The sequence below is a fragment of the Fusarium mangiferae genome (assembly GCF_900044065.1).
Source record: "Fusarium mangiferae strain MRC7560 genome assembly, contig: FMAN_scaffold010, whole genome shotgun sequence".
Lineage (NCBI taxonomy): Eukaryota > Fungi > Ascomycota > Sordariomycetes > Hypocreales > Nectriaceae > Fusarium > Fusarium mangiferae.
This window is the reverse complement of record NW_024573930.1, coordinates 508,947-525,273: the sequence shown is the minus strand read 5'-3', so window position 1 is coordinate 525,273 and position 16,327 is coordinate 508,947. Positions and strand designations below refer to the sequence as shown.

General features: G+C 47.7%; 7 protein-coding genes across 7 annotated transcripts; 5 read left to right on the top strand and 2 right to left on the bottom strand.

Moving 5' to 3' along the window:
* Positions 1 to 729: 729 nt before the first annotated feature.
* On the top strand, positions 730 to 2,004 carry FMAN_02273 (uncharacterized protein; the record flags this gene model as incomplete). The annotated part of the gene is made up of 1 exon (XM_041835608.1): positions 730 to 2,004. One exon carries the CDS (start codon positions 730 to 732, stop codon positions 2,002 to 2,004), a length of 1,275 nt encoding a protein of 424 aa, XP_041685755.1.
* A 1,435-nt stretch (positions 2,005 to 3,439) lies between these two features.
* Positions 3,440 to 5,211, top strand: FMAN_02272 (uncharacterized protein; the record flags this gene model as incomplete). Its single annotated transcript, XM_041835606.1, has 6 exons — positions 3,440 to 3,596; positions 3,650 to 3,962; positions 4,021 to 4,179; positions 4,226 to 4,293; positions 4,345 to 4,808; positions 4,858 to 5,211. 6 exons carry the CDS (start codon positions 3,440 to 3,442, stop codon positions 5,209 to 5,211), a joined length of 1,515 nt encoding a protein of 504 aa, XP_041685754.1.
* Positions 5,212 to 5,690: 479 nt separating this feature from the next.
* Positions 5,691 to 6,833, top strand: FMAN_02271 (uncharacterized protein; the record flags this gene model as incomplete). Its single annotated transcript, XM_041835605.1, has 1 exon — positions 5,691 to 6,833. The coding sequence occupies one exon, from the start codon at positions 5,691 to 5,693 to the stop codon at positions 6,831 to 6,833; it is 1,143 nt and encodes a 380-aa protein (XP_041685753.1).
* A 954-nt stretch (positions 6,834 to 7,787) lies between these two features.
* On the bottom strand, positions 7,788 to 8,921 carry FMAN_02270 (uncharacterized protein; the record flags this gene model as incomplete). Its single annotated transcript, XM_041835604.1, has 1 exon — positions 7,788 to 8,921. One exon carries the CDS (start codon positions 8,919 to 8,921, stop codon positions 7,788 to 7,790), a length of 1,134 nt encoding a protein of 377 aa, XP_041685752.1.
* Positions 8,922 to 10,885: 1,964 nt separating this feature from the next.
* FMAN_02269 (uncharacterized protein) lies at positions 10,886 to 11,619 on the bottom strand (the record flags this gene model as incomplete). Its single annotated transcript, XM_041835603.1, has 2 exons — positions 10,886 to 11,238; positions 11,280 to 11,619. The coding sequence occupies 2 exons, from the start codon at positions 11,617 to 11,619 to the stop codon at positions 10,886 to 10,888; spliced, it is 693 nt and encodes a 230-aa protein (XP_041685751.1).
* Positions 11,620 to 12,662: 1,043 nt separating this feature from the next.
* On the top strand, positions 12,663 to 13,754 carry FMAN_02268 (uncharacterized protein; the record flags this gene model as incomplete). The annotated part of the gene is made up of 1 exon (XM_041835602.1): positions 12,663 to 13,754. The coding sequence occupies one exon, from the start codon at positions 12,663 to 12,665 to the stop codon at positions 13,752 to 13,754; it is 1,092 nt and encodes a 363-aa protein (XP_041685750.1).
* Positions 13,755 to 14,479: 725 nt separating this feature from the next.
* Positions 14,480 to 16,312, top strand: FMAN_02267 (putative CTT1-catalase T, cytosolic; the record flags this gene model as incomplete). The annotated part of the gene is made up of 3 exons (XM_041835601.1): positions 14,480 to 14,923; positions 14,971 to 15,064; positions 15,117 to 16,312. The coding sequence occupies 3 exons, from the start codon at positions 14,480 to 14,482 to the stop codon at positions 16,310 to 16,312; spliced, it is 1,734 nt and encodes a 577-aa protein (XP_041685749.1).
* Between the last annotated feature and the right edge of the window lie 15 nt (positions 16,313 to 16,327).

Below are 16,327 nucleotides of genomic sequence, written 5' to 3'. Positions count from 1 at the left end.
CCGCGTGCAGCCGACGAGGTGCAAAACTGCACTTCTTGGTTCGCTGCAATGACTGGATGGTCAGGTGAGAACCTTCTATTTGCAAAAACATCTTGGAATCGAGGATTTCTATAGTATGAATCCTTCTTTCAAGAGTAACTGCTCTGTAATGGCCATTAGTCAGCCAATGGTCCTAATGAAGTGATTATCCTTTCAATAGGTAAGGAAAGATATAATAAGATATATGCAGCATATTCAAGCATGCATTTGAATCACGCAATTACCATATCGTAATGGAGAAGCTAATTTAGTATAGCAACACGCAATTGCACAACTTAATTATATATCAGCCTCAATTCATATTCTGCATGTATGCTTCCCCGTCCGCGAAAAGGGTATAGGGTAAGCAAGCTCCGAAAGTACCCATTTACCGAGCCAAAGCCAAGCCTACGAGATCTCTTCTTTCTTTTGGCTTGTGATGACGATGGAAGCGGGTCAAAGAAACCGAACCATATTCTCCCCAGGAAAATAAGGAACTAAAGCAAAGCACCACAAGAATCACACGACTCACCCACGTTGATCAACAAAAACACCAACAAAACTCAACTGACTCGCTCAACAAATCACAGCTCGACCTCCCGCTCTCTCCCTTGGGTTTATTTGACCACTGCCGACTCTCTATCCCTCTTCCAGTTGCATGGCATCGAGCTCTCTTTGACCCGGGCTGCCCCTCAGCCTCCAACTCAAAAAATGTCCGACGACGTCGATTCCATCGTCAAGGGCGCCTCAGCTCCTACGCAAGGAGCCAAAGATGCAGCCGGCGCGAGCCCCATCCTCCCCACCACCGCCAAACAAGGCGATCCGCTGCATCACACGCCGAGTTCGCCGTCTATGATCTATCTCAACCTGTTGATCCTCGAAGCTTCACTGCGCGCGCAATTCCTCGAACTACGAGCTCGGAAGCGACACCATACTTTCTTCCTCACGCTGCTGTCACTGTGGATCGCTGGTTTTGGATATGCTCTCTTTCTCGCACCCCGTGAAGACGGCCGTGGTGTAGGTGGTTCTATCTACTGGGCTGTCGAGGGTGCGGAGAAGGTCTGCTTTATGGGCGGCATTATCACTGCGATACTCGTCTGGGCGACTGGGATCTGGGAGCGTGGAATTCGCTGGCCAAGACGATGGTTCGTCATTTCGAATAGAGGACTACGGGGCTTCAACTGCAAGCTGATCATAATACGACGGACGTGGTGGGCCGAAGCACTCTCGACGATTGGATTCTTCCTGACATACGGACTCTTTTCACACACGGCTAGTTCATCGTATCGATACGTCGAACCGAGTCTCTTGCGAGAGGTGGAGAAGGAGCTCCAGATCACGAGCGATACACACCCGACGCTGATACTGCCCCACGAAGATGAGGAGAAGGGCGGTCACGAGGAGGATCTAGCGCCTGGCGGCGACTACGTGAAGCTGCTCCTCCTAGCAAAGCCCTTCTCTGCTACGTTCCGCGAGAACTGGGAGCTATATAGGACGGAATACTGGGAGAAGGAGAACGAGCGCCGAGCCCTGCTGCGGCAAAAAGTCAAAGAGCGCGACAACCAACTCGTCAAGCAACAATACGGCTGGCTATGGTGGCTCCCGGGGCGACAACCGCGGCGCCAGGAGCGTGAGAAGACACCGCCGCGTCACATCGCCGTTGAGCGCGAACGGCGTCGTCGCGGGAGTAGCGTGCGCCGCGCATCCACAAGCTCAATACGAACTCCTACGCCTATCGTTGAAGAAGAAGCTTCTGTTAGTAGACGGCCCAGCAGCGGATCTATGTCAGCGCGGCGCAAGAGGCTGTCGACGAGCTCGAAGCCGAAGAGACCTGGGACAGATTCGAGGTCTGTTACGCCGGATTTCCCGTCGCCTTTGGCGAGGGAGAGTAGTGCGACGCACACACCTGATTCTGGACCTGAGGGGGGAAAGGTTTTGAGGAATTCGAGTTCGAGATCGACTGTTGGGTCGAAGGAGCGGGATTAGGCGATGTAGATGCTGTTTTAGTGTGTATGTTGAGTGGTTGGCGATGTTGAAGAATACCATGGTTCTTTGCTGGGCTTTATTCGACGTGAGGTTTAACGTTTTGTTGATCAGCCAAATCTAGCTTTCCTTCTGAGGTAGCATTGTGTGATTATCTCGGCCGTGAATCACGCTGTGTGAGATGCGCCCCCAACTTTGTGAGGTGTTCGTCGACAAGCATCCTTGTTCGCCGTCTTTAAATATGCAGATGTCCATATTCAGAGTGGTAATCCATCCGGTGGTGATCTATGATAGGTCGATGAGTTGAGATCACAATCAGTGAAGGATCTCACATCTGTCCTTGTTCCCTGTCTAGCTCGCCAATTTGAGTTTATGGGGGATACGAGGTGCAGTGAGTAACGAGTCATTGACAGACGAATCGTACATAAGTAAGGTGAGATAGCAGGATAGCAGGATTATGCAGAGTGCCCGATGATACCAAGGTTCGAAGAGACCTCAGATTGAATTACAAAATCTGCAACGGCACAAGACACTTTGAATGGATATGGGCAAATAGCATTGGTCTTAAATATATCGGTATTGTGATGCGTGAGGAGAAACATTCTAGCCTCTCAACTAGAACCATCACCATCGGTCTAAAGCGTCCCGAGAACGTATCGCCTATTATTCAGAAACCAATGTCAAATCTTATCTCGCGTTCTTATCTCTCACGCTATACAGTACCGAAACCATACTATAAATTGTGGAATAATCGAACGGGACATAGGAATAAAAAACCCGCACCATTGCTCGGCGCCCGTCCCGAAATCGGCCGCTCGGCATCTCCGAATCGATATCAGAAAACAGCATTTCCGCCAAATCCCATCTCGCCTCCTCTGTACCTACCTAGGTATACACCACAAGAACAGTTATATCCAAGCAGGTCAGTTATTTAAAACAGTCTCATGACCCCAATTGCAAAGGAAATGCAGGCTCCAAGTCCCGTGAACATCTTCCCCGCGATATTCAAAGCTTGGCCCATTCGGCCTGTCACCGAATGAATAAAGAAAACGAAACGAAATACGTAAAAAAACCCTTTCCCCGTCCCCATTCCCGGGCTGTATTTCCCAAACCGGCATCATGATACCCGCCGGGGCCCTCTTCGCCGGCGGCCGGTGCCCTATCTACAGTGGAGTTGTTCTCTGCAGTGTCGCTCCCTTCCTATTCCATCGTACAATAGCAACGCTGTGTTCTATAAGCGAAAATCTGGGGTAGATACGGCCAAGTACCGTTATCGCTGGGAGTTAATAAAGTTAATTTATTGTTCACTATCATGGTAAGAGATCATCCGGCCGTAGATAAGGTAGACTAGTATTTAAATACAAGCGTTGCTCTCCCTCTTTTGTCACTAGAGACTGGATCCTCAGAATAAGCTGTGTTTGACTTCCTATTGCCCATCATGTTCTTCAACTGGGACAAGTTTCTCTCGCCAAAGCCGTCTCTAGACGTCCCTGCTCTAGAGACGGTCGATCTCAATGACAAAGAGATGGAAAAGAGAATCGTGAGAAAGCAAGATCTTCGAATCCTGCCCTGGATTTGCATAACATATCTCCTCAGTACGTTTCCCCATAGCCCATCCAAGTCATTCGTCGCTAACAACAGACTCAAGATTACCTCGATCGTGTCAACCTTGGAAACGCAAAGACTCTCAACAATGACTCCCCAGAGCACAACATCGTCTCACAACTCAACCTCACCGGCCAAAGATACAACATCGCCGTCGCTCTGTTCTTCGTGCCCTACGTCCTCATGGAATTCCCCAGCAACATCCTCCTCAAGTACTTTTCGCCGAGTAAATGGATTTCGCGAATCATGGTGTCCTGGGGTATTGTCACCATCTGCACTGCTGCGGTCACCACATATGGTGGATTGTTGGCTGTGAGAATCATGCTTGGACTGGCTGAGGCTGGTTTCTTCCCTGGGTAAGTTGTCAGCGCGACTGGGCGAGAGTGAGTGTGAGTGTGTGCTAATGAGCGTTAGTGTCATGATGTATCTTTGCTTTTGGTACAAGCCTGAGGAGAGAGCTACACGAATGGCCATCTTTGCTTCAAGTATTGCTGTTGCGGGTGCCTTTGGTGGAGTTCTTGCTACGGGTATTTCGTTCCTCAACGGAAAGGCTGGTCTGGCTGGATGGCAATGGTGAGTCTGTCTCAATCCATTCCAACGACACATCTAACGGCTATAGGCTCTTTGTGCTTGAGGGTATTCCCGCTGTCATTGTCGGAGTCTTGGTGTGGTTCTTCCTCCCTGACTGTAAGTTTCTAACCTCGAATCCCCCTGGGATCGTGTACTGATCTGTTAAAGACCCCCAAACTGTCTCTTGGCTCTCCCCCGAAGAACGCGCCTTCGCCGTCAAGCGTCTCGGCCCCTACGCCCCCTCCATGAACGACAAGCACTGGGACAGCAAAATCGCCAAAGACACAGTCGTCGATCCCTTCTTCTGGCTCTTCTCCATCGCCTACTTCTTGATGGTCAACTCCCTCAACGCCTTCGGCTACTTTGCTCCCTCCATCGTCTCATCGCTCGGCTTCGAGGGCTACAAGGCTCAGCTCCTCACTGTCCCTCCTAATGTTTTTGCAGTGTTTATCATTGTGGGCAATTGTATGCACAGTGATAGGACCAAGGAGCGCTCGAAGCATATCTTGGGTGCCCTGGCGTTTGTTGCGACTGGTTATCTGCTCCTTGCTGTTGTTAAGCATTGGGGGGTGAGATATTTCGCTGTTTGTATTATTGCTTGCACCAACTCTGCTATTCTTCCCTTCGTTGCTGTAAGTTTACTTGCTCTCATCACTGGTTACATATACTGACATGAAATAGCACCGAACTGCTACCGTCCGAGGCTCAACTGCTACTGCTCTCGCAACAGGAGGAATGATCGCCATCTCCAACACAGGCGGTATCACAGCACCTTTCCTCTTCCCCTCCAGCACAGGACCCATGTACTCAATGGGTAACTGGACAGTATTCGCAATGCTCTTCGCCGCTGCTTGTATCACTGGCTACTTGTGGTATGTGTTTGGTGCTCACAGTGGTTACCGAACTGGCGATGCCACCGAGACTGGACACTTTGAGGTTCTCGATGTCGGTGACAAGGACCCCAACCAGGTCATGGACCAGGCTATGGAGAATGAGAAGGCCAAGGATAAGATTAAGGCTATGGACATGGCCTGAATGTTTGAGACAGTTAAAAGTTATGATTGATGCAGGGGATACCTGGCTAAAGATATTTACGTTGGACCGTTATTCTGAACTGAAGTTTCGTCTGAAATGCACAAGGAATTTGCCATGGTGAAGATAGATTGCTGAGTGAACGTGAGTAGCTCGCTTCCTAAGACTTTGAAGATATTAGGATGAGTTTAGGACAAATCCATAAATTCTTCTAATATTTATCTCAATTTACCTAACTTATTCCTAAAATTTTAACACTCCATACAAAGACAGCAAATTCGATGAAACCTTACTTACGAGTTGTCCATACATTGCGCTTGCCTGTCTTATACACTTTTGCATCTCATAGTCTAAATGATTTACACTTTCCTATCATGGGGACCTTTTAAAGTGAAGTACAAGGCAAATCTTTCCCTCTTGCTTTATTCCTCTACCCCAAGATCTATCAGCTATATTCAGACCCCAACAACACAAAGGCAAGCATGTCATCTAATCTCGGACACTCGATTCGTCTGATGCTCTCATCGAGTCTCCGTGGCGACGGTTCGATCCATATTCGTTCAGCACCGAGCAAGGAATCTACATTGCTGCTTACCCAAGATGAGGCCCATTATGCGGACGATACCGAAGACGACAACGATGATGAGGACCATTACGAGGACTATGGCAATTACGAGGACGATGCTGAAGACCAGAGTCACTCTGACGAAGGTAACATCGAGTTGAAGAACTACCTCGACGACTTCGCAGATACTCTCAACAAGTCAAAGAATGACTCCGAGATTGCTGCAGCCTTCAACGAGAAACTGTCGCAGATGGTCTACGGCTCAAACATGATCGAGGCGGTCGGCAGCAGCCTCGACATCACAAGCGAGCTCTGCCGAGATATTTTTGCTGGAGGGATAGACGTAGACGATATTGAGATCAGCGATCGTGATCCAACTTATCAAGCTATCCGAGCAGATCTCAGTGAGAAGAAGAAGCCCAATGCACATGGAGATGTGCTCCGAACCCGACGTGAGGTTATCCAGCACGCAAAGGCTGCGTACTTCATTATGAACGAAGTCGCTATCGAGGGAAAGGACATGTCGGAAGAAATTATCTTGGAAACGCATCGCCTTCTGACATACAAGATTGACAGTCCGGATGGTATCCCCTCGAGTCAGTACGGAGGCATTTATCGAAATTGCCCGGTTCAGCGAGGCTTCCACTATTTCCCTCATCATGCTACAGTCCCAAAAGCCGTTCGAGATCTGACAGCTTCTCTCAAGGCTGATATCGCAGCAGCAGAGGAGAGCGGAGAGATTGACCCTGTGGCTCTAGCAGCCAAATACTGCCATAAATTCGTCAACATCCACCCGTTTCTTGACGGTAACAGCCGTACAAGCCGTCTTATCCTGAATACCATTCTCCTCAAGTATGGGGGCTGCTTCGTTTGGTTCGGCAAGGATGCAATAGAGCGCGATGAATACATGAATATCTCGGCAGAGGGTTTCGCTGCTGAGGCGATGGATATGCAGGAGGATGTGGATGATCTACCGGAGGGCTTCAAGCCCAAGCATCACAAGAAACTCGCCACGTTCACTCTGAAGCATGTGTATAAGTACTTTAGCATATTCAATTGATGCTTGTTAGGCTCCTTTGATTATCATCATAAGTTTAGGAAAGTATTAGATAAAATGAGTAAATTCTGCAAAACTTAGTCTATCTCTTGTTACTCTACACAATCTTTACCTAAGTTTAGAGTAGTCTCCTGTGGGATTAGGTAGGTAAGGCAGACCAGCCTAGGCATGTTTAAAACTTACAATATAGCCCAGTCAATAGTCTCTGGTAGTAAACTCTTATACTAGGTAAGGTCCGGTATTGCTAAAAGCCTTGGAGGGCCTTTGACAAGTTTATAAAGCTTTGAGACATCAGTATGATTCTGTGTAACTGGAGTCTATGTCTTTAATGGGGTAAAAAGCCTACTCTAGAAAGGAAAGGGAAGATCTGTTCAGTTCAGGCCGGCATCTCGAAGGAATTCACGACAGTCGGCCCATCACCACCGAGGACCCATTGAGTGCCTCAGCAGATTACAACAAGTGCCTTACCCACCAAATAGACAAAGTACAGTTAGGTGCCTGACCCCAATCATAGCAGTAATTATAAATTTGGCCGCCTTCTAAGATAAAGTAGCAAACACCTGCTCTAGCCTCTAAAAAATTCCCCGACTAGCCAAAGCTACAGCGTCGTAGTCAAAGAGTCATGACACCGCCAAACTTCAGATTCCCATGGTCGCAACCTCCACGGAAATAAATGCCGCGACGGTTAGTACAAAGTTAATCGAACAGAGTTTGGCTGACACAAACTTCCAACGCCGAATCCCGGCAGCGGGTAAGTGGCTTGGAATGAACGTTGCCGCCATTACTCATTCTTCTAGGAGTGAAAACAGTCACAGAATATCATGTTGATGAATATGTATGTATCTTTGTTGTAGGTAATATGTAGTGTTGTGGTTTCGTAACACCGGGTATATATAATAATAATAATGCGTATGTGAAGAAAATACTGTGTTGAATGGTCGTGATGCCCTGTCCTGATTAAAAGCCTCGTGACGCTAGATGTATTTCTGATGAAGATTTCGATAATCCCTCACTTTCGTAATGATGCCCCTTTGACGTCCCGATCGTAGATTCAGCGGATGACTTTCCGCCCATACTCATACCGTCGTCTTCTCCTCTCTCTTCCCGTTGAACGATGACCTCAGTAGTCATGACAACCTCATCATCACGGGGTGTTTGACGAGGAGTCTGTCGCTCATCACCGCCCATGACATAAGCTCTATACGATATATCACCAGGTGGCTTGTCAACATTATTGCTGATGAATGTATCAAGCGCGATGTTCGTCTTGTTTCCTGTCGTCGTACCAGCCGTGTGACTCCGTGGTCCCGAGCTAGCATCCTTGTTACCCGTAGTCATCTCAACGAGACGGTTGAGAATAGTGAACTCGAGCTTGAGTTTTGTGCTATACACAAAAGCTTTGTACGATGTTTGGTACTGGTACTGATCGGCGTACTCAAGGCCGAGGATGGTGATGTCGAGAAGAATGATGAGGATGTTGACGTAGACGAGGTGGTTCATTAGACGACGACTTCCACGCTTGTTGCCCATTGTGCGTTCCAGACGCATCAACTTGACTGTTTCGTAGATGTAGAAGCATGATATGATGATCTCTTGTATGAAGAAGACGGTGACTTGAATCTTCTCCATGATGGAGTATGGCTGCTTCCACATATCTGTATTCGGTGAAAATGAGCCGTAGATCATGGGAATGACAGCTCCATGCATAAGAACGCCGTTAACAATAATCATGTACAGCACAGCCTTTAGCTTGAATCTATTCCTCAGAACAAGATGTAGTCGTGACCATAGAACGAGCGACTGGCCCGAAACCATGGCTACCCATCCTACTGAGATGAACGTCGAGGCTAGATATCCTAGCGCTGAAGAGGCGTAGTATTTGGTGAAGAAACCACAGCAGTACACCGCAATTCCCCATGTTGAAACGAGGAATGACCAGAAGTACAGACCGGAGTGACGCTTGAAGGTCCCAAAGATGATGAAGTTGAGCTCAATGACGTTGTAGAGCGATATGGCAAGGAAGACGAGAACGACGGTTATTGTGGTCTGGGATATGCCTTCAAGGCCTGATCCAAAGCCGTTGTCGGCCATGGCTGTGAGTTATTCTCCAAGGGAATGAATGGTAGGCCGTTTAATTCTGAGAGGAGGACATGAGGAGATATAGAATGAAAAGAAGACAAACAAGACTTTTCCGCATGCATCATCCAAGTTTCCCATGTCTTAGGATCCTCTAGTCTTATTATTAGACGGTTACAAGCTTTTTTGACCGCTACGTAATATAAATGGGAACAAAAACGGTGTGAGCACGGGTAGGCCTCATCGCAAACTCTCACGAATCGGAATCGAAAAGAGCGAGTCAGGTCCCGTGCCGATCTTGGTGCAGATTTGTTACTCGACAGGGCTGATCCCATCTCCCATCCATGGGATTGGGAGAGAGACAAGGTTTGCGCTAAGTGGACTGTTGTAGATCATGGGGGATTCTGGGGTTAGTGGGGAATATGCCGTGTGAGGCTTGCTTAGTTATTGGTAGTGAGGATTAATGGGTGATGATGGAGTGGTCACAGTGGTGAGAGAGTTTTATCCCTGATGATCTGGCTGAGATTTCTGGAAGAACTTTGTTGAGATTTGGCATTGGTGATGATGGGAATGGAGAGCTTGGTAGTATCAAATTCTGTAAGTCTAGCAAAGGATATCTCGCTTACCACTGCAGGACCTGAACCATTCTCTATATCTCTCTCTAAATCTGATAACACGTCAAAGACGAACCTCAGACCTCAGCCAAGCTAAGAATCCTCTGCCGATCACTACCGCCAAACAGGAAGCTATACAAAGCACTTGATTCAGCCACCTCAACCCCAGACCACTTCCCCGCGATATCTTCAGCTCTTGGCACACTGGGACCTTTGCGAGGATCATGACAAGGATTCTTACAAGACATGGTTTGAAGATACCTTGCACGCAATTTTAGCATCTAAATTGATATGCAGCCTCGTGTCAATGAAGTGCATGAAGAATTTTCACGTGGAGGAGGAAAAAGCAAAGAGTCAAAGCCAAGGATCTTACGTGCAGATAACTTCTCGAAGATGCTTCTCTCATTGTTCAATTTTTCTACCTCGATGTGAAAATACAATGATCGACGACATGCTTCCACTACGGAGTACAAACTCATTGTTCAGGGGAACTTCACTCACCTGAAGACCCCAGCCCCGGAAACAGTGTCTACCGGGAATGCTCCCATCCTATTAGTCTACCGTTATCGGTGGCTTGTCCCCTAGCGTCGTCCGCCCACTCCTAAAAGATCTACATTCCGCTCCTCGTTTCAGCTTCATTCCATTTAGCTCACGATCGGAACGGTTGTCCGCTTCCCAGGAACCGGTTCTGGCACTATTGTTTACTAGCGAGGACAAGACCAAGATCATCGTGCTCGGTCCCTCGATTAAGACGACGATATGCGGAGTTGATGATCTCTGTAGGAAGTAGTTAAAGCCGACATGTCAGCATGTGAATGTAAGCAGATTCTTGCGATTTTATTCGAGAATGACTCGTCGTGAGTTTAGTTGTCTCTAGGAGTATCACCGTTGTGCATGATCTGATGCCCCTGGTGTTGATCACAATGCAGATCCGGGGAAGAGCTCCAGTAGTGTGAAGCACATACATTGGATTCAGTGATTGGAAGTTACTTTCTTGCTAATCTTGTTCGACTTTGCTTTGAGCCGATGTGCTGGGTAAGAATGGACCTTTGTTTGACCGAGAGCATCTGTGCGGGTTGCAGAATGCGCGTAGCACAGGCTGGATTCAATGACCAAACACTTCAGACTTTGGCCTCAAGTAAGAAGATCACTTATGCAGATTTAGGATAACTTTAACTAAACCCAATAGGCTTGTTGGCCAGCTTGCTTTGGACCCCTGATTCAGAGTCTTGGATCTGTGACTCCGAGGACTGGGTGCAGCTGAAGGGTCGTTCGAAGGATTTAACAGATGGTGTGTATTCCCGATATGGAATTCATACCAACATAACATGTCAAGCCCTCGTCTTGGCCACTAACCCCCTCAATTCACTTATTGTGCTTGACCATAGCATCAACAACAACCCTCTCTTCCTCCCCCTCAACCTGCACAACAACACTCCCAAGAACACGATACCCCAGCTTCAAATACAACCCCTTTCCCATAGGCGTAGCCAACAAGCTTAAACTCTTGCCATACTTATCTGCTTCTTTCTGTCCCCATTCACATATCATACTAGCTGCTCCCCTCCTGCGAAAGTCAGGATGTGTAACAACCTCCCATAAAGGAATTTGCTCTGAACCGAATCTCTTAAAGTACTTCTTTAGACCGGCTGGAAGAGCCTTGGCGTAGGCTTCCATGTGCTTTTTGTTTACGTCGCGACGTTCGTTGATGCCATGATCTGTAATTGTTAGAGAGTTTGAGATAGAGAGCAATACGAACCTCCTGGTATAAAGTCGCTTGCGACTTTCAAGTCCCATATTCCGTACGAAATAGGCTGATGGATGACTTCTCCATCATCAAGCACTGGTGCTGTAACTACCAGGATGACTAGTTTATCAGGTCGTTGGAATAGTTCCTCGTGCTCTATTCTCGTCCACTTCCAGAAATCCTCTGGGTACTTATCACGGTACGGAAATCTGTAGTCAGTTCCTGGGTCATCAGGTGATCCGTTTACGGCTATCCAGGTTATGTCATCCAAGTCAACTATGGTCGCGCGGCGAAGCGTCAGAGGGTCGTTGGGTATGGCCTTTGATGATGGGCTGATGGGGCCTCCACCCATGATGTGAACGATTGAGGGAACGATGAACTGGTAGAAAAATGTTGGCGTGTAAATGGAGAAGTTGATGGTATGAAATGTTTGAGGATTTAGTTCTCAGCGGGGTATAGAGAGTCCTTCTCAAGGGAAGATCAAGTCTGACCAACAATTCCACTAATGATACGGGCCTTCGTAGTTCTGACGTCGTCGTTATCGGGGTAATAAGCCTCGTGTTTATTGGATAGAGCGATGTATTCTTGAATGTGCCTCTCTTCTGCATAAGACTGAGATCATGACGTTACCTGATAAGATCATATACCAAATGTGACAGAAGATTAGGTTAGCAGGGTAGCGAGAGATATTGTCACAGCTAACATTGCATCTACCTACTAGGTAATGATCATCAATATATTGAAGGATATAAAGTACGGTTTATCCTTACTTCTTCTTTTTAAAAATTACTTCTTATATTTAGATTATTCATATATAATAAAATGAATGTTTCTTTTTAAGACAGTTGGTGAAGTTGATGATTAGCTCGCCTTTTGAAAGAGAATCTGATGGTTTCTGGTCCAATAGACACTCGTATCAAAGCCATTGTTTCGCGCTTCTTCGGTGTAATTGAGGTTTTGATTGCCTTGTTCGCCTTTAATAGATATCGTCCTGACTGGCGGAACATATTCGCAGGAACAAGCCTTTGTCTGCCTTGAGGCTCTCATTGTTAGTCTGAACAGTGAGCCTCACATACCAGCACAACCTGTAAGTGAACTCAGTCATCGTTCATAGAAGAACTTTTCTACACAATGCCACAATCGCAGAATACCCTAGTGTCAAACAAACAGCTTCTCTCATAAATACGTATTCGAAGCCCAAGATGCATCTCTCAACCTCATCCCTCACCATCCTCACCACAGCGCTATTCAGGTATCTCCTCCCAATACCTGGTATAAAACATGCCTTCCTTCCAAAACATCACCTTCGGAGTCGAGCTGGAACTCATGACCCCCCTCCCCGACTCCCGCCGCATGTGGCGCTTCATCTCCCCCTCCGCAGCATCCCGCTTCAACATGGCAGACCTCCTCGCAAAGCGAACCTCCCTCCCCATCGCAGCACAGTGCTGTCATCCTTCAGATGGCAGATGCACTATCTGCGCGACAGTCCCCAAGGAGAACCAATTCAGCGGTGACTGTGTGCTGCAGTTCCCGGAGATATTGTCTTACGAAGAGGACGTCTCGGAGCGTTGTTTTATGTTCAAGGGTGAGTTTCTGGAGTTCGCTCATCCGTTGAGTCATCAACGAGGCTGGGATGGTGTGGAGATAACCACGCCTGTTTTTCATGCTGGTGAGTTGGACAATGGACTTGATACTATGAAGACTGCTCTGACGAATCTTCGGCAGCTGGGTCTTGAGATCTCTGCTGATGATTCATGCGGTATGCATGTCCACGTTGGTGTTGAAACTGGTATGACCATTCTTCTCGCCCAAAAGATCACCACCCTGGTAATCCTTCTCGAGACCACCCTTCTCCTCCGACTCGTCGCGCCTCCACGATGGAAGAGTGCTTTCTCCCTGCCAATCTGCGAAAACTCATCTTTAGCAATGGACATGGATCTTCACAAGCCCCTCGAAGATCCCACCGCACTCAACCAGCATGTTCCTTGCATGAGTACCATGAAACCAGGTAAGTGGAACAACTGGTATCCCAAGCACATCTACAAGATGCTCTACGGTGTATGGGGCAGCACAATCCTCGCAGATCTAAGTCTGCGCCTCAAAAAAGCACGTATGAACCGCTGCGGCTTCGCCCTGTCTTTACGAAATCACAAGGTAAGTGGTGCAGAGAATCTCGAAGGGTCTCCTACGACTGTTGAGTTTCGATACTCGCAGATGACGTTTGATCATGAGCTTTTGAGGAACTGGACTGAGATTCTGGCGAGGATTGTTGTTATTGCTCAGGGTGATGCGGAGGAATTTAAGAGGTGTGTTGAGGAGATTATTAGTATTAATGGGAGGGATGATAAGGATGTTTGGAAGGGGTTGATGACGGATGTTCTTGGGTTGGGACATCGTGTTCCGCAGTGGGAGGAGCAATTGAAGTATTTTGAGAGGGGTGAGTATGTTTCCCATCTTGATGATGAGCTTCTACTCAAACCTTTTTGATTGCTAACCTACGGAGCGAGTTGGGGGATGGGTTTTGCAGCTGGCTGATGATTTGGGGATTCAGGTAAGTCAAAGGTAAGTCGACTGACAAACAGGTGGTTGTTTACGGACGGAATAACATTGGTGACGTCAAAATAATAATACAAAATGCAATTGTTTCGCATGTATTCACTTGACATCGTGATTTAAGGTAAAATGTGAAGTTTCGTGAAACGGTACAGGGTATGTTGATGCCATCACGATCTCAAAATGCAACCCACCCATCAGCCTAAGATCTCAGATCTATCTTGGCAAATGCTTGACAAATAAAATATCCATAAAAACATCTTCAACAAATCCTTCCACCCAGATATTCCCTATCTCCCTATAAACCCTCAGTTATTACCGTCCACATCCCGAGATGTCAATATAAATCGCCGATGGTTGACGTGGCTGTCGTGATGTCATGTCTCAAAGCAGGGCATCATGAATATCCCCGATAAGCCAATCATCGTGATTTGAATGGTAATCGACACTTTTCGATCCCTCGACTCTCAAGCCTTGTTCACCGCGTCATAGACAAACCTCACAAAGAATGAATGTCGGATCTCGATGGGGCACTGGATCCATGACGGGATGAACTATCCGGGGAAAACGTGGCTTGTATATAAGAGTGACCTCCATCGTGAAATACCACAGTGAAGCTTTGAGTCTAAGATCCTTTAAAATTCACGATATCTGTCAAAATGGCGCCTTCAGCAACAGACACCTCCTTCGCAGCCCACGTAGCAAACCAATTCCGATCCTACGAATCAGACCGTCAGGCCACTTCCAAAGAAACCCTCTACACCACCTCCAATGGCGTCCCCATCGCGCATCCCTACGAGACCCAGCGAGCCGGTGAAAATGGCCCTCTTCTCCTACAGGACTTCCACCTGATCGATCTCCTCTCGCACTTTGACCGTGAGCGTATTCCCGAGCGTGTTGTCCACGCAAAGGGAAGCGGTGCGCATGGGTACTTTGAGTGTACGGACCCGTTGGATGATCTGTGTCTGGCGGATATCCTGTCGGAGAAGGGGAAGAAATGTTCGGTTAGTATGAGGTTTTCGACGGTGGGTGGTGAGTCGGGATCGCATGATATGGCGAGAGATCCTAGGGGTTTTTCGGTCAAGATGAGGACTGATGAGGGTGTAAGTGATCCGAGTGAAATGCGGTGGTGAGGTGCTGACATGTGTAGAACTGGGATATGGTCTTCAACAACACGCCTGTTTTCTTTTTGAGAGATCCCGCCAAGTTTCCTCACTTTATTCATACTCAGAAGCGAGACCCAAGTAAGTTATTTATAATTTAATTGTTGTTTATGATCGGGGGCTAACAAACAAGGCACCCATCTCACCCATGCTGACGACTCATTCATGTTCTGGGACTATCTCTCCCAGAACCCCGAGTCAATCCACCAAGTCATGATCCTCATGGGTGATAGGGGGATTCCAGCCAATTATAGACAAATGCACGGTTACAGCGGACATACTTTCAAGCTCATCAATAAGGCTGGCGAATGGGTTTATTGTCAAATCCATCTGAAGTCGATGCAGGGTGTTGACTTTGTCACCCAGGAGGACTCAGCTGAATACTCGCCAGACAACTCACAGAAGGATTTGTACGAGGCTATCCAGAATGGAAACTATCCCAAGTGGACTCTTGAAGTTCAGACAATGACCCCCAAGGAAGCCGAGGAGTTGTGGGAGAAGCAAAAGATCAACGTCTTTGATCTCACGCACGTCTGGCCTCAGAAGCAATTCCCTCTCCGAAAGGTCGGAGAGTTCACTCTGAATGAGAACGCGATCAACTACTTTGCCGAAGTTGAGCAGATTGCTTTCAACCCTTCGCATCTTCCTCCCGGTGTAGAGCCATCGGCTGATCCCGTTCTCCAATCCCGGCTGTTCTCGTACCCGGACACCCATCGCCATCGTCTCGGTGTAAACTACCAGCAACTCCCCGTCAACGCGACACGCACAGGTTATCAGTTCGGCAACTTCCAACGCGATGGCCAAATGGCATTCTATAACCAGGGCGCACGACCAAACTATCTCTCCTCCATTGATCCTATCAAGTTCAAGTCCCGCGCTGTGGATCTTGATAAGACCCATGGCCATTTCACTGGAGAAGCTATTACGTTCCTCACCGAAATCCGACCAGAGGACTTTAACGCCCCTCGCGCACTTTGGAGAAATGTATTCGATGAGCCAGCCCGTGAGCGTTTCATCAATAATGTCACGGGCAAGATGAAGCTTTGCAAGCAGGAAGAGCCTTTGAAGCGACAGATTGCTATCTTCCGGGAAGTTGATCCTGAGATTGCGGAGCGATTGGAGAAGTCAACTGGTATCAAGGGATACGATGGAATTGCCAATATGGCGTTCAACGGTACACATAACGGCATGGCTTCTGGAAAGAGTAGCAGTGCCAATGGAATTGCGGATAAGAATAAGAGTCCTGCTGCACGCCAAGGTGCGCCTGGTTCTGGGGCTCATGGCAGTTTGGTAACAAACGGAAAGTCAAACGGTGCAAATGGACATTAAATAGTTTTCAGTAGC